The sequence below is a fragment of the Chelmon rostratus genome, chromosome 7 (assembly GCF_017976325.1).
Source record: "Chelmon rostratus isolate fCheRos1 chromosome 7, fCheRos1.pri, whole genome shotgun sequence".
NCBI lineage: Eukaryota > Metazoa > Chordata > Actinopteri > Chaetodontiformes > Chaetodontidae > Chelmon > Chelmon rostratus.
Window position 1 is genome coordinate 23,562,263 of NC_055664.1, and position 27,023 is coordinate 23,589,285.

General features: G+C 44.0%; 1 protein-coding gene across 1 annotated transcript; it reads left to right on the forward strand.

The window, feature by feature from the left end:
* The first annotated feature begins 750 nt into the window (after positions 1–750).
* Positions 751–26,965, forward strand: foxo1a (forkhead box O1 a). The gene is made up of 3 exons (XM_041941041.1): positions 751–1,740; positions 22,043–22,234; positions 22,714–26,965. The coding sequence occupies exons 1-3, from the start codon at positions 1,099–1,101 to the stop codon at positions 23,890–23,892; spliced, it is 2,013 nt and encodes a 670-aa protein (XP_041796975.1). The 5' UTR covers positions 751–1,098; the 3' UTR covers positions 23,893–26,965.
* The last annotated feature ends 58 nt before the right edge of the window (positions 26,966–27,023 follow it).

Genomic DNA, 27,023 nt, shown 5'->3' on the forward strand with positions numbered 1-27,023 from the left:
TTTCCATAATTATTATACAGAGTTGGATTAGCATTATTTTTAAATGTGATCTTATTTGTCTCTTTGGCTTAGCTAGTTTTGATAAATTGTATTTAAATTGGTATTTGTTTTTAGATCTGCAAACACTCTGTAAACTCTGCACTTTAATTTATTATATGCTATCATTACTGGCAGTGGCTGGAGCAGCTGCGGGAGTATTATTTGGGGGATGGATGATTAATTTAGAAACTGTCAAAGACCAACTCATGAGAATTAGTGTGGGGTTGCTGTCTCAGTGTAAATTGTACATTATAAAATATGACGATCGCCTGCCATAAATAGCCATTTGATCCAAAAACATCCTTTACACTAAATAATAAATGGTTGAGTCTGCTACGTGGGAAGATATTTTCACATTAATTTAGTTTTATCAAGCAGTTGGATGACAGTAATCGTGTTTTTATATATCCAAACACCAATTTGAGAGGTGGAGGAAAAAGTAATAGAATAATCACGACCCTCTGGCTGTAAAATAATTTTGATATCAGTCATTGGTGAGCTGATATCCTTATTTCCAGAGAGAAACACAGCTGACAGTGAAATGTTCGGTTTTTTTTTTTTCTCAGATAAGACGTTTATTAGACGAAAGAATGAAAACAAGGACTGCTTTTTTCCCTCATCTAACTCTTTCGCTGCCATTCATTGGCGCTCCTCTGGTGTCAATCAAATGTGGGCGGTGTCAGCTGACAAATGATAGTTCCAGTAAGTCCTCACATGCTGAACAACACAGAGTCAACAGGCTGTTCGAGGCTCAGACGAAGCATCACTACGACCGGACAACGAAAACAGAGCAGCGGATGAACGCACGGTGGACTCTCAGAGAACTTTTTTCCTAAAGAAAGGCCTTTTTAGAAACATACTTTTTGTTATTGTTAACACATATTTCTACCGACTTGGGATGTGACTTTCAGTGCAGACTCCCAGGCGGAGCGCTGTTTTCCCGGAGAGATTTAGCGTGTGTTCGCTCACATTTCTAAGGCGAAGTTGCGACTTTTGAGGGGCGACAGGTTCGTCACATTTACATGACATTGTAACACTCGGCTCCGTCACCTCTCGACCATGGCGGAAGCGGTCCAGCAGCCACACCTGGTGGAAATCGACCCGGATTTTGAGCCCCTGTCGCGGCCCCGGTCGTGCACTTGGCCCTTGCCCCGGCCGGAGTTCATCAACCCGGGCGACTCCAACACGTCCTCGCCGGTGCCGTCTGTCAAGCAGGAGCCCGCAGGCAACGCCGACTTTATCAACAACCTGAGCCTGCTGGAGGAGAGCGAGGACTTCACGGAGCAGAAGCCTGTCATCCTGTGCACCGATTTCCAGTGTCAGGAGAACTGCGTCCACCAGCAGCCGCCACAGCAGCAGCAGCAGCAGCAACAACATCAGCATCAGCAGCAGCACCCGAATCCACAACTCCCGCATCATCATCATCAGCAACAGCAGCAGCAGCAGCAGCAGGTGCCTCTGCTCTCCTCCCCGGTCGGCTCGTCGTCCTCGGCGGCCGCAGCTGCCGCCGCTGCCCAGAGGAAGAGCAGCTCCTCCCGGCGAAACGCATGGGGGAATATGTCATATGCAGACCTCATAACCAAAGCGATCGAAAGTTCTCCGGAGAACCGACTAACTCTGTCTCAGATTTATGACTGGATGGTGAAGAGTGTGCCTTATTTCAAGGACAAAGGAGACAGCAACAGCTCTGCAGGCTGGAAGGTACGTTTGTTTTTTCCTCTCTTTTTTTACTTTTATCCAGGAGATTCATTGTGTGTGTGTGTGTGTGTGTGTGTGTGTGTGTGTGTGTGTGAGTGTGTGTGAGCTCACAGCATTGGTGGCTTATGGCTGCTGCTTATGTCTGATAAAGAAGTTGCCTGTGCAAGTTGTTGCACAGTTTTCCAGTGGGATGTATTGGCGTGTCTGTGGTTCCTAACAGTGGGCTGACAGGGACTTTATTGTGCTTTATGCTATGTTTTTATCTCCTGTGGTATCTCTGTAATACCCCTCCAGGGATTTCTGGCTTTTCTCTGTTGTTTGATAGTCGGTTTATTATGACTATGTAATGCTTTTTGGTGAGGGATGTTAAGTTTTCATCATCTATGGTTATCACTCCTACAGAACATCCTCTGCAGGAACTTTAGCTAATATTTGCATAAAACCTTACTTCTTTCCACAAGTGTTCCTGCGTTGACAGAAGAGCATGCATGACGAGTTGAGCAACTGTTAAATTGTTCATCATTTGCTTGTGAAATCATGCCTCCGTTCTTCGTCATCCATTCAGTTAATGGCACTTCAGCAAACTGACCAACTGCTACCATGACCTTAGACAGTCATCTGACTTCTCCCTGCAGTAGGGTGATTTATATGAGTCTGCTGACTCAACAGGGATTTTTTCCCCTGTCTTTGCCTTATTGCTTCCCTCAGTGTGCTATTCAAACATGCTTTGAATCCTGGCTTGGTATGCTTGAGACGAGTCTCTCCGCTGTTATTTCACAACTGATGATAGATTTTAAGGCTAGATCACAGTTTTCCTTGTTAGAGTGTGCCTTGAATGACGCTGCGCTTGGTCTGTGTTGTAAGGAGATACCAGAGGCATTCATGTGTGCTGGAGACTGTCCAAAACATTACACAAGAGGAGACTTAAAATTTCTGATGTGGTGTGACAGGCCCTCCCACTGAACACTATTGAAGGGCGTAAACCTCACTTTGGAGACACATAGTTTCAGTGGTGTCTGACAATAAATTGATGACAGTCTACTCTCCCAGCGGGAAATCATATTGAGCCTGTAGTCACACAGTGAGAGATTTATTACGCCTCCCTTCTGTTATGGGATGTCTGGGTCGCCGATGAAATTTAAAGCAGTGGTCCAGTGTTTTTTTTTTTTTCTTTTCCTTCCCCTGTCAGAGGAGGCTTCCATGTTTGAGTCATGTGCGGAGAGGCGGCACACTCATGTCAGTCACAAGTGCCAGTGAGAATGTCTAAAGTGAAATCAGACACAACTCGTATTTTGCCACGCATTGGTTTTGCCCTTTTAACCATTTTCTTAAACTGACTGAGCGCAAATCATTTTTCAGCGTCATGTATTCGCTCATTTGACCTCAGTGTTTGTAAACAGCACAAAAGTCATGTTGAGCTGTCAACTGAAGTCCTGTCAGTGAAATTATATGAGTGGAAAAACCCCTTCAGTGTGGTGAAATACACACAGTAAACAGAGCGTGCACTGGGCAGATGTGTTGTTAGGCTGGTGATATTGGCCAAGTGGGCTTGGCCCTGTAAGGAAAAGCAGCATTCATCACTGGAACTTTAAAAGCTTCAGCATCTATTCTGCTGTTTGGCTTTTATGCCTCGTATGTAAAATGTTCTTTTCTGATTAATCGGAGCGACACAAAATCAGACTTTGCATGCTCTGTGTGTCTGCTTGTGTCCCTGTTATGGACTGCAATATACGGATCACTTATGAAAGGATTTGCTCTACGCTGACAATATTTTTGCTCCAAAAGAGCAAATTATTTTCCAATGAGCCATTAGTAGCACTCATTCCGAATTCTGGTCAATTAATAACACAAAGTTAAGACGGGTGCATTCATGTAGGAACAGAACCTGAGGAGCGTATTCAGTAAGTTTGTGTTAGCTAATGGGGCATCTGAGTAAAGGATCTATAGTCAGTGTGTCGTCAGACACCTACAGAGTGTTGTATAAAAGGGTTGGTGTTGGCTTTAAAAGAGAGGACCATCTTTCCTATTATTAGAGTGTAATAATGTAGCAAGCATTTCTGATGAGAAAGTAGGTCTCTCATTCGGCCACAGGAGTGTCAGCAGTGGTACCAGCAGCAGTAACCATGAAACGCAGCTGTGGTCGACGCGTCCTCTGTGATACTCACTGGTTACAGTGTACTTAGGAGGTTATTGTATAGAACACTGTAGCTCAGACATGTGACTGTGAGTTAACTGTCCAACATTATTACCTACAATAGTTGATCATTTGCATTCTCCTAAAGCATGTGAGGGTGGCAAAAACTGTGAATGTACCTTAATAAAAAGTGTTTCTCAGTGTTTTGTCCTTTTAACAGTTGTTCTGTGATTGGCGGCTTGGAGCCACCTCCTGGTCTTGCTGCTTATCCTGTCATGTTGGGGGTGTAGACTGAGTAATACTGTGGGAAAGCGGAGTGCCATTCACTGCTGCGAGGGGAGTTATTCATAGAGCTCCCCTCGGTTCCACACAGGGGGGCTATCGCACATTGTCTCTTCAGAGCGGGCTTAGTTATGAGCCGGGGCGAAGGCCAGAGAGGAGCTGAGGAAAGATGACAATGTGGAATGGTAATTTTGTGGGCAGCCATGTGGTTTTTGTTGTGTTGTTTCTTCTTCAGCGGCCATTTGATTCAAAAAGTGACTTCAAAACGGTGATTCTCTCCATCGAAAGTTTGACAAAATAAGATTTCTACTGATGAATCTGGGTTTTTTTAGTTTTGTTTTCATCTTATCTTCTTGTTATAGTCTGTCTCGACTTAGACAACATGACTAATTGGGAATATGAATATATGTAAATCATGTGGCGGTCCTCATTCCAAAGACACCAGCTTTGCCAAATGAGTCTAGACGTTTGATAGAAAAGTACTCAGAACAAATAACGTTTGAAACTGTACATGTTCTGTTTGTTGTGTGAATATTGGGCAGATTCGTTGGTTGAGTGTGAAGTCATATACAGGCTGAATTTGTGGTGTAAGACACAGATCATGATGACAGAAGTCACAACACAAATGCTGGGTTTCTGGGCACCACTGACTGTTCAACACCTTCAAACTTTGGTCGCAGTTCACTTTAGATTCAGTCGTTTTGAAGCGAGCCAGGGAATGTTGGTGTCTCAGAGCAGACAAGGCTCACCTGAAGGGAACGGGCCGCAGCACATAAAGTTTTCATTAATCTGTGATTAGGCAGTCGGCTCTGTAATTGTTTGAGTTTCTTTCTCGGCGCTGCTGATCCTCCGCAGTCGGTCGTGTCTGAGCTGAGTCACGACAGCCTCCACACTTCTCAGGCCGTCTGCGACAGTGTGAGTTTGGAGGACAGTTGTGCCAGGTGGGACCAGCTTGGAGAAGCTCTCTGAGTGGACTGGACACTGGCCCTGGCACAGCACGCCGTCCAACAGGAAGGAGAACAGATGGCACCAATTATGTATCACCAAACCTCTCTGCAGAGCTGGTTATTTAATCTCAATATGTCCCATTCCGTTTTTCTTCATCTCACTCCAAATGTTATTAATGTATGGATTGCAAGTATTACAAACAGTGTTTCGGACTGCAGCACACACACACACACACACACACACACACACACACACACCCACACACTCGCACACACACCCTTGCATACCTGCTGAAAATCTGTTCTGTCTTGTATCTCTCTACTATACGTACGTCACCACAGGATAAATATTTGGTTTCGGCCGGCAGAGCTGGATTGCTCAGGTGCTCTTTGATGTCTGTATCGAGATCAATTCAGTCGCGGGTTTTCTCTGTACACGGCGCTCTCTTGACCTGAAATTCCTCAGCCTACGCTGGTAAATACTCCCACGGATCTCAAAACAAACTGTGCCGAAGCCGACAAACACGTAGGTCAGAGCAGATTGTACAGCAAGTGACACCAGGGTCATTACCATGTAAATGCACCCATTGACTCCAGTCCCTCTTAGTCCTGCAGTAAACAGTGTAGGTATCACCGAGAGGGGAGGCTCAGATGGGTCATGTAGCAGGTCGGGATACGAGTGTCTGTGAAATCTCTGCATTGTGGAATACAGGACAAGCATCTCTGATGTGACTTTATGGGTCCTGACTGCTGATGTGTATTCAGAATTCAGGTTGTGTTGTTTTAATTTAGTGACACTGATAATATAAAGAGTCCATCTGGATATATGAAGCATTTCATAACCTTCGAGCTTCACTTTGCTTTTTGCTGCGACCGCCAGGATAAGTTATTCTGTGGTGGCGTCAGTCCCATGGACACGATCACGGCTTGATCGATACAGGAAGTTTGATATTTGTGACTTTAAAAATCTGATAATTTGACATAAATGCCTAACAAAAAACTTTTTGTTTTTGACCAAGATATAAATGAGGCAGAACATTTTTACGGTGTAAAAATCAGCTTGTCAGCGCTCTCTGGTGGACAAGCCATGTATGTACCGTGTTGACGCTGTTTCTAAAAGACCTCACATGCAGTTTTACGTACTGTAATTTCTTCTCGCGTATCAGCCATCACACACCGAAAAGCAACATATCTGCAATCAGATGACATCAGCTGCTGCTTGCAGTGGGCACAATTTATCCGTCTAGCTTAAGCTGACAGCTTCTGTGCATTCAGTTAAGTTGGTTACTTATATTATGAGACAGGTTTCCGGAGACTGCAGCTTAATCTAGCCATTGACAGATAAATACAATAGAACAATACTGTAGGATTAAATAGAACATGTAGCTTACAGAGCCATTACATTATGCAGTGTTCTTTCAACTAAGATTACTCAGGCTTAAACTTTAGCAAGATTTGAAATATTACAGAAAAAAAAGAGTTGAATACCTGATTATCGAACTGATGCAAAAATACTTTGAAGTCACTACTAGCTATAAAGCAGTATGAGTCATAGATAATGGTTTACTACAACCAGTGACATCAAGGGGAGGGCCACATTAATATGAATGTTGTAGCACAATCTCCACTTGTTGACAGATTTCTTGCCGCATGTGTTGCCCAATCCTGCTTAACTCTCACAGTAAAGGTACTTCTGCTTTAAGTTTAAGCGATAGATAGATAGATAGTTTTTCTTTTAATCGCTTTCATTTTTATTCATTTTAACTGATAGATGGTTCTTGGGCGAGGATGCAGAGGTGTGTTGAGTATTGTTGTGTTACGTAAAATGCATTTCCCAGGAACACAGTTAAAAGAAATGCAAAAACTAAGAGTGAAGGTGTTCAAATCCTGAGTGAGCACAAAACTGGGTGTTCTCTATCACAAACTGCTTTTTCTCCGGGTCTGAATGTGTATTAGTGGGACAGGGAGCTGCATAGAACAGCAGTCCTCCTGTTTCTGCTGGTTCAACACACTCACACACACACACACACACTCACACACACCTCTCACCCCCCCGAGGCAGTCGAGGAGTCCAACCTTGGCATTGCCCCAAGACATGAGGGGCAGCTGTGTTTCTCAGGCAAAGAGCTGGAGGAGCTCTCCTCACCCTCCTCCCCATTTCCTGCCTGTGCCGCCTGCCTCTTCATTACTGGTTTTCTGCCTCTGCACAAAGCAGGGCACACTTAGTGCTTTGAAGGGTTACTAGACCCCCCCCTGCCCGTTTGTCAAACCCTATGGTGCTAACTGCTTAGTGTCTTCAGAGAAAAATTCCGAGATAAAGAGAAAGAGAGAGAGAGCTGCAGAGATCCAGAACGCTCCAAGTTCAGACTGGGTGACACTTGTTAGGAGTTGCATAACAAGACATTTACTGGAATCAGGGAGCCGCAGGCCAAAGTCTGGTGCCACTGGTTAGTCAGCGGAACTGTGAGGCACTGTGTTAGAGATATGTGGGACGCTGGTCTCCTGTGTGTGTGTGTGTGTGTGTGTGCGTGTGCCCATAACCTGGGCCTCATAATTAAAGCCCTGCTGCTGGCAGATGCACAGACACGATGGCAGACAGACAGACAGACAGACAGACAGGCCGACACAGGGAACATTCCTGCACAGGCTTTTATATCTTTTTTATTGTGGTGTGATATTCTGACTTTCCTTTTCTCCCCACCTGATTTTAATCCAGCATCTATTTACAACTGCAACCCCCCTCCACCTCGCTCTTCGCTTTTCATGCCACTCAGGGCTTTGATGTGCTGAATCACCATAGCTGGCACACCACGAGTGTTAAAAAGCAGCTGTGAGTATTGATGAAGACTACCTGTTAGTCTTTGATCTGCTCAGTCTAAGATGTCCGGGTAGATACAAGGAGCCCTAAATTTTCACCATCAGTTAACATATTGATTATTTATTCCACGAACTGACGAATTGTTGAGTCCATATTATGTCAAAACAGACTGGAAATGTTCCAAAAAGGCGACATCTTTAAAGTTCAAAACCCAAATTTTATTTCGAATGATACAAAAGAAAGAAGCATTGAATGTAAATAACTTAAATTATCAACACATTCTGTTTCTGTTCCAGTGGGTAATCATTTCAGCACAAGCAGAACGACTTGTTCAGGTGTTTTTGGCTCTGTCATGTTTAAAGTGATGTAGCTGAGCCCATCCACACTGATTAGATTGAGCAACAGTGTGAAACTAGTAGCCCCACAGATCATTTCACAACCTCGTGTTTTCCTTCCGTCCTGCTCCACATTTGTTTACCTCTCAGCCCTGGACTCTCTGTTGTTGTCTGTCTCTCATTCCCTCTACTAAGAAACCATTTAGGATATAAATCACTGACTAAAATATAAAAAAAAGAGGCAGGAAAGCAGGTCAGTGTGACGCAGCAGGGATATCAAATGGTGTTTATGTCTGTGTGTGGTACACGTATGTTTATTTATGGATCCGTTCTGCAGCTATGAAGTCACATCACTTCAACCTCAAAACAAGTGTCGACAATTGATTACATGTGCCAGCGCCGTCAGGGTCGTTGTTTCGCAGTAAACCTTTAATAGCACGTCCAGAAGCCCATGGGAGGAGGCCATCGGGCTGTGAGACACACACCACACAGTGGATCATGTCTGTCTGTCTGTCTGAGTCCAAGAGGCTTTTGTCTCCAAAAACTTCAGAATCTGTCGGGTCATTTTCTCCGTTTGTCGGACTGTGGTGTAGATACAATGATTTTCATCACTCAAATGTCCCGAAAACATGCAGAACCAAACCAAATTAACATGTGCAGTAAATAAGTTTTACTTCAGAAGGGCAATGATTAACATTTCTGTTGCTCCATAGAACAAAAGACATTATATCTGCAGGGGCTTGATGTGCTTTTTGATGTTCCAGACGGTACTATGCAAACATTACTCCATCCAGCAGAGAAGAACATCTCTCAGATCCTCTATTATTGCTATATGTGATGAGTTTCGGTGCTTGTTAAAGCCGAAAAAGAAAAGTTGATTTCTTTAAACAGATGTTGAATTTGAATCCTTTCAAAATCCTCTGTTGGATTGCTTTAGATTTAGATTGTGAGAATAGTTCAGTGCTCCATGAATGCAGCTATTTCACCAACTTGGAGCCAAATGCAGAACATACAAGAACACTCTCTCTCTTCAAAACTGGCTAACTGTATTCTAAGTGATATGCAGCCTCATTTAGCGACACAGCTGGTGCTCCAGCTGCTGACTTCAAACTTACAGGGCCTTTATCTCGCTGGAAAAGACCCAGGAAAATCCCCGTAAAGTGCCCCTTTCATTTACTGAATTCAAACATATCATGTCAAATGTGTACACGGGCGTTTCCACCCACCTCAGACGCTGCAGCACTGCTGCCAGAGTTTTGTTTTGTCAGTTCTTTTTCTGGCTGTAGACCAGAGGACAGATCGCTGAGTGAGTGTAGCGTCCAGTATCTGCACAGAGAGCATCAGAGTGTAAGTGATGTATAAAAAGATCCCAGCAGCCTCATTCAACAGGACAGAGCCCGCAGGTGCCCACGCAGGCTGCTTTACTCTGGAGTCGAAAAGATATAGTCGACATCCAGCGCCGTGGTCAGGTAAACAGTCATTTAGGATGAGTCAGATTGTTTTGTTTTTGTCAGTGCGGGTTTGGTAGTAGCCGAGTAGCCGAGAGCATGTGATCGTCTGTTTTGGCAGTGGGTTTGCTCAGCCATGGTCGTTTGTTTCACAGAATGTGCTGTTGCTCTTTCTGCCATCACAACTTCTCCTCAGTCAGAAAAATTGGGAAAATCTCCTGTTGGGTTAACGGGAAGGCCTCAGCATTGTTTGACGGCGTGAGAAGAGGAACTTTGCATGGCTTTTGAATAATTTCACCATTTAAATGAGAAGTGAAAGCCCTCGCTTCTTCACACGTGAAAATGTCTCCCATCCTTTTCTCATAGCTTATGTGTGTATGTGTGAGAGAGAGAGAGAGAGAGAGAGAGAGAGAGAGAGAGAGAGAGAGAGAGAGAGAGAGAGAGAGAGAGAGAGAGAGAGAGAGGCTGGCTGCAGACCCACAGGGAGCGAGTGCAGCAACACTTTTACGGGACCGCTCACTGCTGAGGGCCCCAAACCACAGGCATTACCCAGTCCCAGACCCACATTGTTGTGCAATTCCCGCCCTAAAGCGATTATGCACGGTGCCTGTCAGACTGGCCCGGCATTATCACACAATCACACATGCATTCGGGCATGTGTGATTGCGTTCACATACATGGACGCTCACTGGGGCTGGCTGTAAAGCGCTGTTAGGACGGTGCGTCAGATAGCAGGTCGCCTGCTTCTGCTGTCACAGGAACTAATAGCTTGTTTTGAGGTCAAAGTGTGTAATAGTGTAACCCACCGGCCTCAGGCCTTTTCAGTTTAGGTTTGCACTGGTGTTGCAACATTGCGGCACTATTGTCTGCGTTGTATAGTGAGGCTCTTGGCTGACGCAGTGTTTATAAAAGAAGCACCTCACAGGGATAGGAGAGGTTACCAGCAGTTAGGTTTCACTTGACAATTACTTCAGCTCACCTGCTGCATGGACTAAAACTGATTTCTAAAGAGGGTCCAAACAAGATTTCTGTTAGCGATCTCTGAAGCATGCAAGGGATGTTATTATTTTATCACCATGACTGATAGAGACAGACACAAGTGAATCGTTCCTGAGAGCATCTCTGTGTATTATGGACTTGTACTCCTGGAAATACACTGATGTAATGTTTTTGAGGGTAGATGTGCTGCACGGTTTGAGGGTGGCCTCTTTAGTTTCCAGCGTGCTTCCTCATTCAGCATTCCTGTGTTGGATTCAAGGAAATGCAGCAGTGCCAGTCAGGCAGATTAGACATGTAACCACATGCAGACTTATTTTTCTCTCAATGAATCATTCATGTCCTGGTTCAAGTAATTGACAAAAGAGATACCAAAAAAAGGAATCTCGATCTGTTGACGACACCGGATCCACAATCATTATTTTCATTGTTTGGAAACATTATAATTTAGAATTTATCCATTTTATCTTGATATTTAATTGTTATTTCACTGACTTCCACCGAGAGGTGAGAAATAGTAGAAAGGTTTGAATGTGACCATATGAGTGAAAGCTTTGCTGCCATTTTTGCATCTGCACATCGTCATATCAAACATCTTCTATTCTGCACTGATATGGAGCTTAAATACTGTTGTTGAGTTAATGTCAGGCTTGTGCAACTCGTCATTTCTTTTTACCTCTTGAGGACCAAAAATCTGAATTCTCTAAACACTACGATCACCAGATAAGTGATTAATTTAATGTTTCACATAGTGAATGGAATAAAAAAAAGTCGTCTATTGTCTTTACTGTTTATCTGTCTAGTATATTAGTTGTGATATTTCTCATAGGCTCCAGCCCCCCCCGTGACCCTGCAAAGGATTCAGCGGTGTATAGATAATGGATGGATGGATGGATATTTCTCATGTCAGCAGATGCAGTTGTCCATGAAGTGATTCTATCAATTATCTCTTTTCTAGAATCTATCACCTCTCTCCTCCTCCACTTCCTCCTCTCCCCTTTAAGACATGCAAATTTCAGCCCATGGCTGACAGGAAGTGGGTGCTTTGAAAGCAGCGCAAGGTATGCAGCACCAGAGCAGTGATGTCGTCATGAGAGGAAGCAACCGTGAACATGAAGGGCCTATGTGCAGTCATGCTACTGCACAGTTACTTCACAGCATGCACGCTTCATTACACAACACTCCCCGTCCTAAACCTTCGTATTTTTGGCGGTGTTTTGAGGGTGTATCCTGCAGTTAGCGTGTCCTGCAGCGACTGTCTGTCCACAGATTAGACCTGCTCGAATGTGACGCCAGACTCTGTGGCTTCTTCCTATTCCATTGTTTCCTTCATTTCTTTCATTCTTCCTCTTAGGTTCACTCTATTGTGGTTCACACTTAGACATAACAAGCTAAATGATGGGCTTCAGTTAAATAGAGCTCAAGTCAATTCTGGAGTGAGGCTTTGGTTTGATCATGTGCAGCTCCTGTTCAGACCTGCACTGCTGCCAGCTTAATAATGGTTCCTCTGACTGGGATGCCAAGTCCAGGTCTTGCTGCCCTGTTTTAATGTCACTACTGCCCCTCACAAAAATGTGAGGCCTGGCCACAGATGGTTTTTAATATTCACTGGAGGGGATTTTTGAATCATGGGCCTCATTTCTGAAGTCATATTGATCCACTAGTTCCAGAGGAAATTAAAACACCACTTTTTCAGCTTATTTTTCCATGGCTACTGTGGTCACTGGACTTTTTCCAACCAGCAAAATGACACATACAATATACAGTATAGTGGCACAATGCAGCTCTCATGGGACTTTAATTTAGCATGGCAATATATTGAATGTGTGCCACCTAATGGCGCAGGTGTGGAAGAGAGCATCTGTCTATGTTAAACTGTGTTTTGCATTTCAAAACACATGAATCTATAAGACAACTATGAGTCACAGTGGACTCGTCAGTTTCTGTTAAAACACTTCAGCCACTTTCCCAACGCTCCTGCAAGAATCACATATATTTATTTATTTTGTGATGTGTCACAGTTATTTCCTTGTCACAATGAAAAAAAAAACTCTGCTTTGTGATGAAAGCACTGTAATGTAAAACCTCCACTACGTCTCACAAGGTTTCTTTTGTGTATTTTTTTTTCCTCTGAAAACAGAGCATGAGTCACTAATTTTGGAAACGGCAAACAGGTAGGTGTATTACAGCCCAGCATACAGACAACTTCATGGACATTGCGCAAATCTCAACAGAGTGAAAAGCATCAGGAAGTGGCAGCAAGAAGGTCATGCTAAATCATTCACTCCACGATTAATCAGCGAGCCTTCAACCAAAGACACTTTTGACACATTTGGCCAATTGTCATACAGTGCAAGTAAATTACTCCCACAAAGTCTGTTTTTAAAGAAATCCCTTTCTTTTGTGTCATTTCTTTGTGACATTAATCATTGGTACCATCATTGGTAACACTATTGACAATATGCTAACCAGCTTGGGATGACCTTGTTTAATTTTGGTGATATTTTTGGTGCTCAACAGGAATTGCTGTGGTGTCTTCAAGATGCAATTTTTAGAAAACAGTCCATATTCAAACAGTGCGGGCAGTCAGTTTTCTCTATTTTCCTATTTTAACTTATTACAAACATTGTTGGTATACAGCCTTTCTCATGAAGATGAGTTCACAAGTGCACATATTTATGACAGGGCAATAAAACGATGCAGAAAAGAAATGTACCCATGAGAAATCCTCTCAACTTTCTCACCAAATGGAGATTTATTGTTGGAATCAACATCCAGCCGTAGAAACAGCTCAGGGATATCCCCGTGTTTGCCAGGTTGAACTGGGGTAATGAGCGTATAAATATAACCCCAAACACTCCCCCCACACCCTCCAGTGGTGGGTCAGGCCTATGGACGCAGGCCGCCACACAGGCACCCAGCAGTGGTCCACACACTGCATCTTTATCCAGGCAGAGCAGGCAGCAGCCCAGCCCAGCCGCTCTGCTGATCAGAGGCAAAAATATCCCCGCTCCACAGACATAGCTCTGTGCATTTACAGACTCGCATTGTGTTGCACGTAGCAACACATGCACATATTTTAGCATGGTGAGCTTAGCCAGCACAACCCAGTCCCTGTCTGCACACATGAACTGCATGCTGCTTAAGTCTGAGTCAGGAAATCAGTGAGCACGAGAGAGAGCTCAGCATGTAAACAGCAAGCTCTGATTGCCTGTGAACATGCTGCTGGGACTTTATTTATCAAAATGCATGAAGCAGCTATCATAAGCAACATGCGAGTAGTCAGAAAGGAAATACAAAATGTAATGTCAATCATTCAGTCAGTTTCTCTCACCAACATTTCTGGGCCTTCCAAGTCAGATGACAGCAGGCAGTGTGTGGTTAAAACAGTATTACACCATATGTAAGATTTCTTTTTTTTTAATATATAAGATTAATGAACATTTTTTCTGAAGAGAGTTGTGTACATGTGCTTGCTTTTGTTCAATGATAGCATGCTGTGATCATATCATTTCAATGCAATTCCAGTCAAAGTCAATGAATGACTAGTCGGAGGTAAGACGGGGCCATAAAGACTACATTTCTTACTTCGCCATGTTTAGTAGATACTTGTGTGTAAGTCTTCTCCAGCTTAACTGAGCTGAAACTTCAATCAGCGAACATAATTTAGATGTTTTCTTTTTTAAATCAATTCATAAACTGCTGTGATTGGCTCAATATAATAAAAACAATAACGAGCAAGACAAGGTTACATTTTAGTTCAAGTTCAGCCTGCTTTTCTCACCCTGCAACCTTGTTGACTGTTCGTCTTGTTGATGTGTGGTTTGAACAATTGATCACTTGGTTGCTCCGACTTTTCCTTTTTGTGTAAATCTCAGACCTCGCTGAGCCAAAGGAAATAGCAGATGATTTATTATTCTCTCGCCAGCTACTGTTTGTTTGGAGCTATAATGAGGGCAAATCATAAGTGGGGATGTTCTGTCCTCTAAGATGTACGCTAAGAGTTTTATCCACCATTGTAATCCTGCTGGAAAAGCCTACCTGGACAAGGGCCCCTATTTCCTTTTTCCTCTTGTTTTGCCCAGTCAGACTACAGAGTTTTGATTAGGAAGTAGCAGCTCTTGAACCCGCTGTTTTCTTCAGCTTGTCCCTTGCATTGCACCTACCAGGGCCTCATTCTACAGTGTTTTGCATAGAAACCAGAGGCATCAGTGGGATCAGTATCAGGACTGGCCAGCTCTTCCTGTGTGGATACAATGCAGCAGGAAGTTCGCTAATAGCCCCTCCACTACGCCACTCATCTCACACTATCATGGCAATGAACGATCCTGGAGTGTCAGTGGCTTTGCTGCTTCTCACCGTCTGCACAGAACCACTCACAGACTATTTGTCATTTGTCTGCAGCGTCTGGGAGACCGATCAATCTCAAGCTTAACCAATCATCATCCACTCGGGCTTCCAAGTTTAGCTGTGTGTCTCTGTGTGTGTGTGTGTGTCTGTGTGTGTGTCTGTGTGTGTGTGTTTGGGGGGAGGGCACTCGGTTGCACTCAGGTTCCTTGCAGAGGATTGTGAAAAGCAGATCCTGCCAAGAGGCCGTCATTAAATACATTTGCAGACAGATTTGCCTCTGCATGACTTGCGCTTTCTGCCTTTCCATCTGCACTTTACGACGGTCATATAACTCAGCATCTGACAGTGACCATTTTGAAGAGGCACTTTCCTGGAAGTCATAGACTGCTACTTGGGCTCATAGAACTCTAAAGTGAGTTTGAGGAGCTCCACACTGAGCGCTCTGTGTCCGGGCCTCCTCTCTCCCCTCTTTTCGCCAAATTGAATTATTGGTGGTTGATGTCAGCTGGTGAGAAAAGGGACCCTTTTTTTTTTTTTTTTTTCGCTTCAACACAAGTGTGTGATCAGCTGCGGCCAGTAGAGTCTGCGCATGGTGACTCAGAGGAGCACGTGAAAAGGACAAGGGAGGAATAGAAGACAGGGAAGAGGGCAGAGATGACCTATTTCTGGCTCGAACCATACCCCAGGGTCATTTTCCATTTTTAATTTGAGACTTTTTTAAAATGCAGAAATTGTGGCAAAACAGGTTTCTTTTTACATTGCTGCTAACAGTAATACATTTATGATCTCCCAACCACTTAAACCTAAGGCGATGGGCTGTGTTGTTCGCTGCTACGCAACATTAACAACAACAATCATTTCCTTTTCTCTGGACTATTTTAATAAAACTGAGGTATAAATAATCAAAAAAAAGCTTTACATTTCCTGTGCTCTGCTTTTTATTTCCACTCCCTTTTATGATCATTGCTGTATTGACTTTAGTAAATAGGTCAGTGATTATCACTGGTCGGTTCAATATTGGTGCTGATGATAACTTATCAAACTGCAAACACGATGAAGTCATCACAGTCTATTCAGATTGCTTCCTGAGTGTGGTAATGTGAAGCTGTATTGCTTTATATTTTTACATTTGTCTGGTGGTGTGTGTGTGCGTGTGTGTGTAAATACTGTAAAGCTATCATATACATCAAACAACAATATTAGGCCAATGACTAAATACCCCATGGTTCAGCAAATTAAGGCGAAATTTATTTTCAGACAGTTGCAATTTAAGTCTTTGGATCTTGTCTTTATTGAACATTGACATCAAACAAATCACCTGGAAGAAATCTCACCTAAATAGAGCAAAAGTCCCCCAAAAAACAAATGAAACTTGGCTTATGGCTGTTTGATGCAATTTGAATTAAAAACTCTTCGATAGTAGTGCCAATATCTGTTAGAATAGGGAGTCCATGTCCATGTGATATTGACACACACACACACATGCAAGTGGCAAGGTGATGAATCCTGAGCACAGGTGCAGTGTATGCCTGACTGATGTTCATAGCACAGAGGACCAAAAAACGATTTGCAGCTGGGTCAACTCACAGTATCTTTAGGTAAGAACTGACTCTCTAAGATAATGATGCCCTCTTCCCTCTTGCTCATGTCTGTGCTGCTCGTCCCCTGGCTCCAGGTGAACCAGTAAACCACAATACGCCGCCTTTAGCAAACCTGCTGTCATAATCTAATGGAATCAGTTGCGATTGGCCTCTGGGTCCCAGAACACTAACATGAAGGGGAAAAACCTGCCAAGAGTGTATCTTTTGATGACTTTTGATCCCAGTGAGTGGTAGTTCCCCGTCACTTGTCGCCCCGCCATCTCACCTGGAGATGTGTGTTCAGCCCCATGCTGTTGTTAAGCGGGCAGACCTGCTGAGCCGGTGCTAGGCTAATAACAGGTTTATACATTTTCTGTCTTAACCACACTCCTTCAACTCAGCCAGACTCAGCACAAAGCTCCAGACATGACCAAGCTACAGCTTTAGGGCTACTTACTTTGGTTTGAAATAGTGTGCTACACACTCTATAGATTGTCCCCCTCATAGCCGCAGACATTACACAGAAAATAGCTAGTTATAGCGCAAGAGCACACCTACTGTTAAGGCTGAAACATGGGTAACGAAAGGTGAAAAAGCTTGCTAAGGACAGCACCGTTTCTCTAATGAGTTCAGTGGAAATAGTGCAGGGGAACCACATTTTTTCACTTTCATCGGTTCCATATCTCTGGTAAATGCGTGTGAAACTGTTCAGAGAGCTGCTGGCATGTGAGATTCTGCTGCACGCTTTCAGTCAGTGAGGAGGGAGCATTGCTGCACTTTATACCTATAGCTGTATGTGCTTTGCAGCTGAGGTTTCACTTGTGGCTTCACTTGATTCAAAGCAGCCCTGCAAGTAGGTGGTGTTGCGCTTTACTGGGGATTTTTTTCATTAGACGAGTTGACATTTGAGCAGATCTTGAGAGCGTCAGCACCTCGGTCAGTGCGCCAGCATCCGCCTGGCACGCTGTCTCCATTTATCTGCAGGTACTTGGCTACTGTCTGCGAGAGGAGGTAGGAGAGGAGAGGAGATGGCGTGAGAAAGAAGGCGAGGAAGCGAAGTGAGAGGAGGAGGAAGGAAAATGGGAGAAGAGATGAGAACAGGGGAGAGGAGGAAGAAGGAAAACAGAAGAGAGGAGGTGAGAAGGAAGGCAAAGACACAAGATGAGGAGAGAAAAAGGAAGTGAGAATAGAAGAGACAGGATGGAAGGAGAAGGGAAGAAGTGACAGAAGATGAGGAGAAGGAGAGGAGACGAGGAATAAGGAGGAGTGAAGGAAGGAGAGTTGCACCGAACACTGTGGCCTTTCAGTAGTGCTGCCAGCGAGGGAGTTTAAACCAGCACAGTGTGTTCTTTACTGATCCATGCCCACTCTGTCACACACAACCCCTCTTTCTCTATTTCTTAAATAGCCTACACTCAAAACACATTCTGCTGCTCTCTCACACACACACACACACACACACACACACACACACACACTCGCACCACCCAGACGTCCATACTGCAGCCACTTGTTGAGTCATGACATCTCCACTCGTGCATATCAGTTTCAGCAGTCATACGACAAAGTGAACATTACTTTTTAATGAATGTAGTGTGACATCAGCAGGGATTAGCGTCTGCTGCTAAACATAAACTCTTTTGGGTGGGGGAGGGAGAATTGAGGAGGGGGCAGAAGCTAAATTTGCAGTGTCCACTTGGCTCACGGCGCTGTGGCTTCGCATTCCATGCCTTTTTCTCTGCCTCACGACCGCCGTGTTTCCTGTGAGGCAGGAAGTCAGCTCTGTTTCCTGTCACAGTCCTCTTTCATGTGGTCACTTCCTCGTGTTTTGCCAGCGCCGCTGTGTTCTGTTGACTCAGAGAACGGAGGTGGTGCTCCTCATGGTGGGCTCAGGCAGAACAGAGAGACAAGTCTTTTTATTATCTCTGGCTACACGAACTAGCCTTCAGAGATACAGTGATGTCAGGCGTCTTTTCAACAGCCATCATGACCACATTCCTCAGCGCAAAACAAGAAGGTTTTCATTCGCGTGAACTTTGTATTAACTGCAAATTGCAGTTATTTCGAGTGCAGGGTACTATGTATTTGCACAATCTTTTGTTTCTTTTCTAAAACTCTTTTTGTGGGAAGAAAGCTCAAGATTTGACTTCTGAGAGGAGACGGCGTTATTGTCATGTATTTCATACAACACAAGATAGCACCGTCCTCAAGCGGCGGTAATCAGAGCTCAGTTCTGTGAAATTGTGGGTTTTGTAACCTCGCTGAGGAATGTTGATTGTGATGGCTGCCTGGCTGGGAATCCTACCTTTACTGTTTCCTAAGAGATACGAACACATTGGCTCTGATTACGATTGAACTTTGCACACAGTGATTAGCTGGAATGTTAAGATTCCTGTGTACCGCGGCCAGAGATAAATTAGTGTCACATTGTCGCAGAATCCAAAAGAAACAGACTCCTAATTGGCACAAAATGTAATATATTAATAAGGAAAAAAGTGCACTAGCAAACACAGCAAACGATGTGTCGTACTTTTCTTTCATATATGCACGTCTGTGTGTGCGTGTGTTCGTGTCTCTGAGCATGTGATCATGTGTTCATGTGCGTGTGTTCATCCAATATCGCATGTGTTTTCAAACCACAATATCACTGGCTGCAGTGGAGTGAGCAACAAAATCAAAACCAATCCGCGCTGCTGTTTGTCGGACTGCCATTCCACTAAAAACATGAACTGGCACACACACACACGCTCTCTCTCTCTCTCACACACACACACACACACACACACACACACACACACACACACACACACACACAGTGAGAGACGAGGCTTTTCCATTGGCCCTACCAGACACCCTGGGCCACACTCCCCACACGGCACTCTGAGTTCTGCCGAGTTCTGGTATTTCCCATCAGAGCAGTTTTTATGACCCTTCACTTGTACTCTCTTTCTTGCATCAAGCCCTCTAAACTGCTTTTAAAATGTTATCTATCATCACAACACGCAGCGTACCGACTGCGACATAAGCCAAAATAGAAACCAGAGTCTCCAAAGTGGAGACTTTAGCTGTGAGTTTCTCCTTCCTGTCATCAGGATGATATAGGGCTGTAACAGGACATCCCGGCGTCTGCACTCACATTGCAGTCATTCCGTGTTGCAGCACAGCTGAAATTACCAGCACTCTCAGTGGTCATGGGAAAGAGAGGCTCATGACCAGACTTTACTCCTTGCCTTTTGTCATAGCTACCGATGTGCAGGGGGAGGAGGGGGGAGAAAAGCATTTGCTAAGCTAATCATGGAAGGGCTGTCACGTCCCTCAGATCATGCAAACTAGCCCTGGACTATTGGCTGAGGCAGTCGGGTCATTTGATTGGTAATTTCATTCATTTGTGAAGGGCCAGTGTTCAGGAGGGCCCCCGGTCACCCAGTCAGGAGAAGGAAGTGGAGGAGAGAAGGAAAAGTTGATACAAAAAGGAGAACAAGAGGAGAAAAAGGAGAGATATGAAAGGGAAATTGTCTTAAATTTAGCCAACAACAATTGTGTTTACTGATTAAAGGGGAACTCCACCAACTTTACACATGGAGGGCAGTTTATCTGTCATGAGTCAGCCCATGTACAGTGTATGTAGCTCTGGAGGGAGCTTCCCAAAGTCAGACCTATATCCTCATGACATCATGGTGATGTCACAAGGCTTGAAATTTAAAAAGAAAGCCTTTTTTACAAACTGGGGATAAGGAGCTTGAAAGATGTTGGTATTCAACAGCCAGGGAGGCTCTACTGAAAGAGGCATTATGGGAAATGTAGGTTTCAGTGTTTTGAGAGCTTGGCCCATGTCAGGGACTTAAAGTCAGGATATTTCTCAGCTTCTTCTGCTACCATTCCTCTTGCAAGACCCCCAAACTTTATGGAAGTTTAACAATGAATGGCTGGACTACCCCTTTAACCCTATAATGCCTGGCCCAAGAAATAATAGACAGAAAAATCTATTTTTTTTTTAATTTGAAGACTTTATTTGGCCGTTTAACATTTTTTTTAATTAAAAAAATGTGCAAATATGTTTTTTTTGTTTGTATCATTTTGGGCAAAGTTTTTACCATATGGTAATGCAAAACGTTTCAGAAATGCATGTATCAAATGTGATACCCACGGCATTATAGGGTTAATAATCATTTGGTGAACACAAATGCGAGCGTTGTAAATTGAATATCTTAAGGGAAGGAACTGTTGGACAAAACCAGCAACGCAAATGACGAGCATTTTTTTTTCACTTTTTCTGACTGAACAAATCATTGATCACTTTAATCGAGAAGTGATAATAACTGTGGTGAAGGTTAGAGTGAGAGACGAGATTTCAGAGTGGAGAATGAGAGGAGATGGTAGCGATGAGGAGAAGCAGAGGTGAAGGCAGAGCAGAGGGCAGACTGTGAACCAGATGTGAAGCAATGACTCACAGCAGGAACAGGCTTGATGACGTTAGCCACTATGCACGCTAAGCTCTGCATGCGTGTGTGCGCCGGGAGTTCCAGCCTTTCTTCCAAAACAACAAGCTGTACGCATGCACAGTAATGTCCGGCCAAGGCTCATTACTTCATGTTATGGCCCCGGCACAAAACGAGACAGGGCCAGAGTGGAAGTTCTCCTCTGAGGCTAAACGGTCACTTAAATAACAGCTTGGGCTGATTTAGAGTTTGAAAATCAGAACGGGCTAAAAGACACAAGTGTCCCCGTACAGTAGTAGTTCCAGTAAAGTAGGACAGAAATAGTGTCTCATTTTCTGTGGTTTGCTTAGCAGACGTTTGCCCAGTATTCTCGCTCTTGTTTGCCGTGTTTTAACAATGCTTCACTAGCTTCCTGCTCAAAAATTAGTTTTTCCACTGGGGGTGTCACTAAGCAACGTTAGAGCACACTATTAATGTGTCTGTAAGGAGGAAAGATTAGTCTGTTTCCTCCCTTTGAGTCTGTACTGGTTTAGACAAGACACGTAGTCAGGTGGAATGTGAGTATTGCTATAATGGTGTTTTACAATGGGCCCCTCTGTTTTTGTGAAGGAAATAAAAGCCCACATGTACAGTATGTGTGGAGATAAGAGAGTCTGCTGTTTAATCCCTGCTCTGTTCAGGATGTATTGCTCATGGAGTAACCTTACTGACACCCATTGAATGTGTGTTTGTGCACATGTCTTTGAATTCCAAATGGCATTCGATTGTTGAGTGACCTTAAAATCTCGCCTTTCTCCTCTGTAAGTCAGCTGTCAAGCCGGGCGAGTTTTTAAAAGGGAGCCACCTGTACGGATGGATTTGCACTTGTGTGTTGAAGCAGATCTGTAATGTTTTGGGAAAAGGGCAAACGCAAATCTGCCTGTTTGTGTGCTCCTCACCCAGGTTTTCTCTTTTCCTCGCTCTCCCTGTCCTCTAGAACTCCATCCGACACAACCTGTCGCTGCACAGCCGCTTTGTTCGCGTCCAGAATGAGGGCACGGGAAAGAGCTCGTGGTGGATGCTGAACCCAGAGGGCGGGAAGAGCGGCAAGTCCCCACGCCGCAGGGCGGTCTCCATGGACAACAACAGCAAGTACAGCAAGAGCAGAGGAAGAGCAGCTAAGAAAAAGGTAAATAAATGAAGGATTCATCTAATCCGTTTGTGCTCAGACACGGCTGATGTTGAATGAAAAGGGAAGTAGATGCCTGTGTGTTTTCTTTAACATAGAAACTGGCGAAACGTTTTTTTAATTAGCACTCACTTTGCGCTATATGTAACTAGCTGGTTGATATATCAACATAATGTACCATAATAAAGACATCGTTCGGGATTCTGGTGATATTTTTAGCCTAAAGTAGCCTCTTCTTGATCTTAATGGCTGCATTGTGATTAAGTACAGTTATCTGGAGGTTGTTTGGGAATCTTGTCCACACTTCTGATTTTCTCCTAAACTCATTATTCTCAAGATATTTCATTATTCATATTGTATTTAGTACAAATACTTGTTTTATTGCCAATGATTTCTGCCCAAATCATATGAGATACTGATGTCTCTGGCACATACAGTACATCTATTGGTGCACTCAGAGTCCCCTTGTCTCCCCACAGCTGTCCCTGCAGGGCGGCCCTGACGGAGGCGCAGACAGCCCAGGCTCATACTCCAAGTGGCCTGGCAGCCCCAACTCCCACAGCAACGACGACTTTGATGCATGGAACAGCTTCAGGCCTCGGACCAGCTCCAATGCCAGCACTCTGAGCGGCCGCCTCTCGCCCTTCATGCCAGAGGACGACCTCGGGGAGGCAGATGTGCACATGGGCTACCCAGGAGCGCCCGGGGCCAAGATGACAGCCACGCTGCCCAGTCTCACAGAGATGACGGGCTCTCTGGGACACAGTTCTGAGAATGTCATGGAGAACCTTCTGGACAACCTGAACTTGCTCTCGCCTAACAACTCTCAGGTTGGAGGAGGGGCAGCGACCCCTGGCTCCTCCCAGTCCTCCCCCTCTCCTATGATGCAGCCGAGCCCCGGGTACCCGGCTTACAGCTCCCCCAGCATGGTCTCGCAGCCTCAGCAGGAGTACCGCAAGTGTGTGTATGGCCAAGCGGGAATGAACACCCTGTCGTCCATGCCGCTGCAGACGCTGCCAGAGAGCAAGTCCAGCTTCGGGCCCGGCATGGGCCCATATAGCTGCCCCGCGGGGCTTCTGAAGGAGCTGCTGACGACAGATACAGACCAGCATGGAGAGCTCATGCCCTCAGTGGACACTGTGGTGTCGCAGTCCAGCGGAAGCTGCATGCTGCCGCCGTACAACAGCAGCCAGCATGCAGCCAAACTAATGGGAGGAGGGAACAGTCACCCGCATGGTCTCTCTCACACTCACCCCCACAATGTGCACAGCCAAGCTCCGGCCACGTCTCCAGCGATGAATGGCCGCTTGCTCATGCCCCTGAGCCACAGCGTGCGTTTGCCTACAGCCAAAAGCCCTATGCAGATGCCTTATGGCCTTGCCAGCCACCTCAGCGGGGGAGGCATGCCTGGTGGCTTCTGCCCTCTCAACACCAACGGGTACGGCCGGCCAGGCCTGCCACAGCCCTCGCACCCGGAGAAGCTGCCCAGCGACCTGGATGACATGTCCATCGAGAAGTTCGAGTTTGACATGGAGACTGTCCTCCATGACACTCTGATGGACGGAGACTCCCTGGACTTCAACTTTGAGCCAATGGTGACCCAACAAGGCTTCCCCCACGGAGTGAAGACCACCACACACAGCTGGGTGTCAGGGTAGAAACTAGTGTGAAAAGTTCGGTTCAACTGACTTGTTGCTGTTGCAGTTTGGTAAAAGACACAATCAGAAATCATTTGAGACAAAAAGCGTATCTTAGGATGTTTAATCCTCATCCCGACTTCACCTGCAGTTTCTGTACCATCGGTCTCAAAAATACTTTTTGGATCACCTCGAGAGACTGAAACTGGCCGTGATCTGCTGAGAATGCATCTCCATTGGTGTCCCTGAACCGGTGAAGATGAATATCAGAGTTATTTTTGAAATATCAAATATTCTGTACAAACTAAGTGCCAAACATTTTGCCTTAATGTAAGAGCCAAACTGAAACACACCTCTCTGGTTTACTCGTCGAGATTGCAGATCGCAGCAGCACCACCTGTAGAAGTGCTCAGACTCACACTATGCTGTTTACTGTGTTTCCACAATCAAACGTTTTCTATGTACAGTGTGGTGATAACTGATTACCACTACAGAAGAATTATGAAGGTAAATGGCTCATGGGTCTGTGGACTGACTTGATGTTAAGTGAGAAACCTCTCAAGGGATCCTCGGATGATGTTACATAATAACTCACTTTGTTATTGCCTGAATGTACATAATGTCATCATACGGTTTGTAAAATCAGGTCTCGCGGTGTATTTTCTAAGACTGTAAATAGTGTTTACAGAGTGGAAGCAAAAATCAAGGCAGCAGACGTGAGCTCACGCAGAAAACTGGATCAGATTCTTTTAAACACATGTCGAGTGGACAGATCTGTGCTTGAGGATTCTTCTCAATCAGGCTGTAAAATGGTAATACACTTTCAGATTTCTTGTACATACGTTAAGAATGTATATTAAAATGATGTAGTAGATGTTTACTAGATTTAGTATATATTTGAGACCTAAATTATTTGTGGTTAATATAGATTTATGCTGGTGCATAACCTGCACTCAGACGTCAGAATTGTTCTGAGTCATTCGTCACTCTGAACCTTAATTAATACCACAGGGGCCTATTTATTGTGCCTAACAAAGTAGATATCAACTGCAGGCTTGAAGGGTTTTATATTGTAAATGTCTACGGTCCAGAAGATGCTCAAATCCAGCAGTCTTGAAGAAAAGTCCAGTGAATTCTTTATTTTCAGCTCCCTGCTTTCACTTTTTTTGTAGAAGTCGAGAAGAAACAAGTGGCGGTGGGTTTCCTGAACGCTTCGCAGTGCTGTGAATGTTAAGAGGTCAAGGCAGGTTTTTTTGTTTGTTTGTTTTTTAAAAGATACGCTCAGTGCTACTGTTGTTTTCACACCAAGGCTGAGTCCAAGACCTGCCAGAGATTTGTCATTTAAGACACTGTGAGTCAAAAGCCTGTCCCTTGTTGAGTTTCAGAACTTTTCTTTGTCTTCGTCTCACAATCCTAGTATGGCTGATTTCAATTAGCACAGCATGATTCCTTTTTGTCCAAAAGGGCCCTTTGATGCTGTCAATAGGATCAGCTTTACTGCTTTTAATGAGACTCCACTTTCACTCTACCCCTCCTACCTCTGCCTATCTCTGTGTCCTTTTGATATAATGGTAACACGTGACTCGATAACTCCAATCATCTTTTAAATAGCAAGTCTGTTTTAATTACTTTTTAAAGTCGCCCCTGAAAAGCGCCACTAAGTGTTAAGTATCTTATCCAGCTTGTATATTTGCATCCTCTGACTTGCTTTTCTCACTTATTGCTGTACTAACAATGAGCTTGTCAGCCTGTCAGTGACTTATCATGCCATTTGTCACAAATGGTGTACAAGGTTGTTGCTACCTTTGTGGAGATGGTGTCTGTAAACATGACTGCTTCTCATGAAGTCGACTGGTTCTGTGGCTTAGAGATAACAAACTAAAACTGAAAACTGCCTATTCGACATTGATGTTTATTGTGTGATTTATCCAGACACCACATATGTCAGTGGGTGTCTGATCATGTGTTGTCGACGGCTCTGAATATTCAGGTTTTTGTTCAAGTCATGCTACTATTGAGTTCACCTCCAATCAGAGGTGTTTAATTAGTTTTATTGCTTGGTTGAAACGAAAAACTTGCAGACTCCAGAGCGGCGACGGCACATAATCTGACACCGCTGACAGAGATTTTTAGAAAGCCTGGGAGCGTGGCAGGTTTAAGAAGAGTAAAATGAAATTCTTAACATTTCAAAAAGCCCTGCAGAGAAGCTGGTAAAGAAGCTGCTGTTTGGCGTTGATGCCAGGTGTTGCCTTTTCTTACCCAAACATGCCATAGTGTACTATAGCCAAATTTGCCTTTGAAGTTACAGTGAAAATATTTAGCATTTTTATCATGTGATATGTTCAGAATTATATATATATTTGTGCCGGTCACTCAAGTCAGGATAAACTGTAATGAATCCATGTAGTCAGTGTCACAGGGTTCACTCTGAAAGTAAAAGAGCTGTACTAAGTAAATTATATGTCTACATTTTTAAATGATTGAATCTATGCATTGTATTCCTTAATTTTATGTTGCTATTGTTATAATTTCTTTTTCTTTGAACTTATGACAGAGATATTTTATTGTAACATAGCGCTGTGAGATATTATGGTGTCGTTGTTGTCAAAACTCTATGTTCCTGATAGTTATATGGGGGAAAAAAATGAAGTTTATTTAGAAAATAGATGATGCAGTGATTAATATGCTAAGCTTTTGTAAACTGACAATGTTGTATTTCTTGTATTTAGCTACAGTTTTTAGAAAACAGCATCAAAAAGCAAATTACGGAAAAAAAAGTAAAGATTTGTTGCATTTTTAAAATGAAGAACACAATATTTAGTTTGTCAGAGAAGTCCTGCTCAGAATGCAGGTTCTGGACCAATTTTTGTAATTTTACTAGAATGGAGAGATATTGTACTTTTACTTACATTTTATAACAAAGTGCTCCTCATAACAAGAGGAAGAGTTCCCATTGCATACTTTAAAATAAAAATCTGTTACGTTTGACTCCTATACAGGAATAAATTGGACTTGTGCTGTGTGATTTGCAATCAATAAGAATATGTAACTCGTTCAATATTAATGTATTAAGACCTGAATAAATGTACTTCTGTGTTAAGATGTGTCAGATGTTTTTCATTCAACAATAAGAAGGATATTGCGTGCAGCAG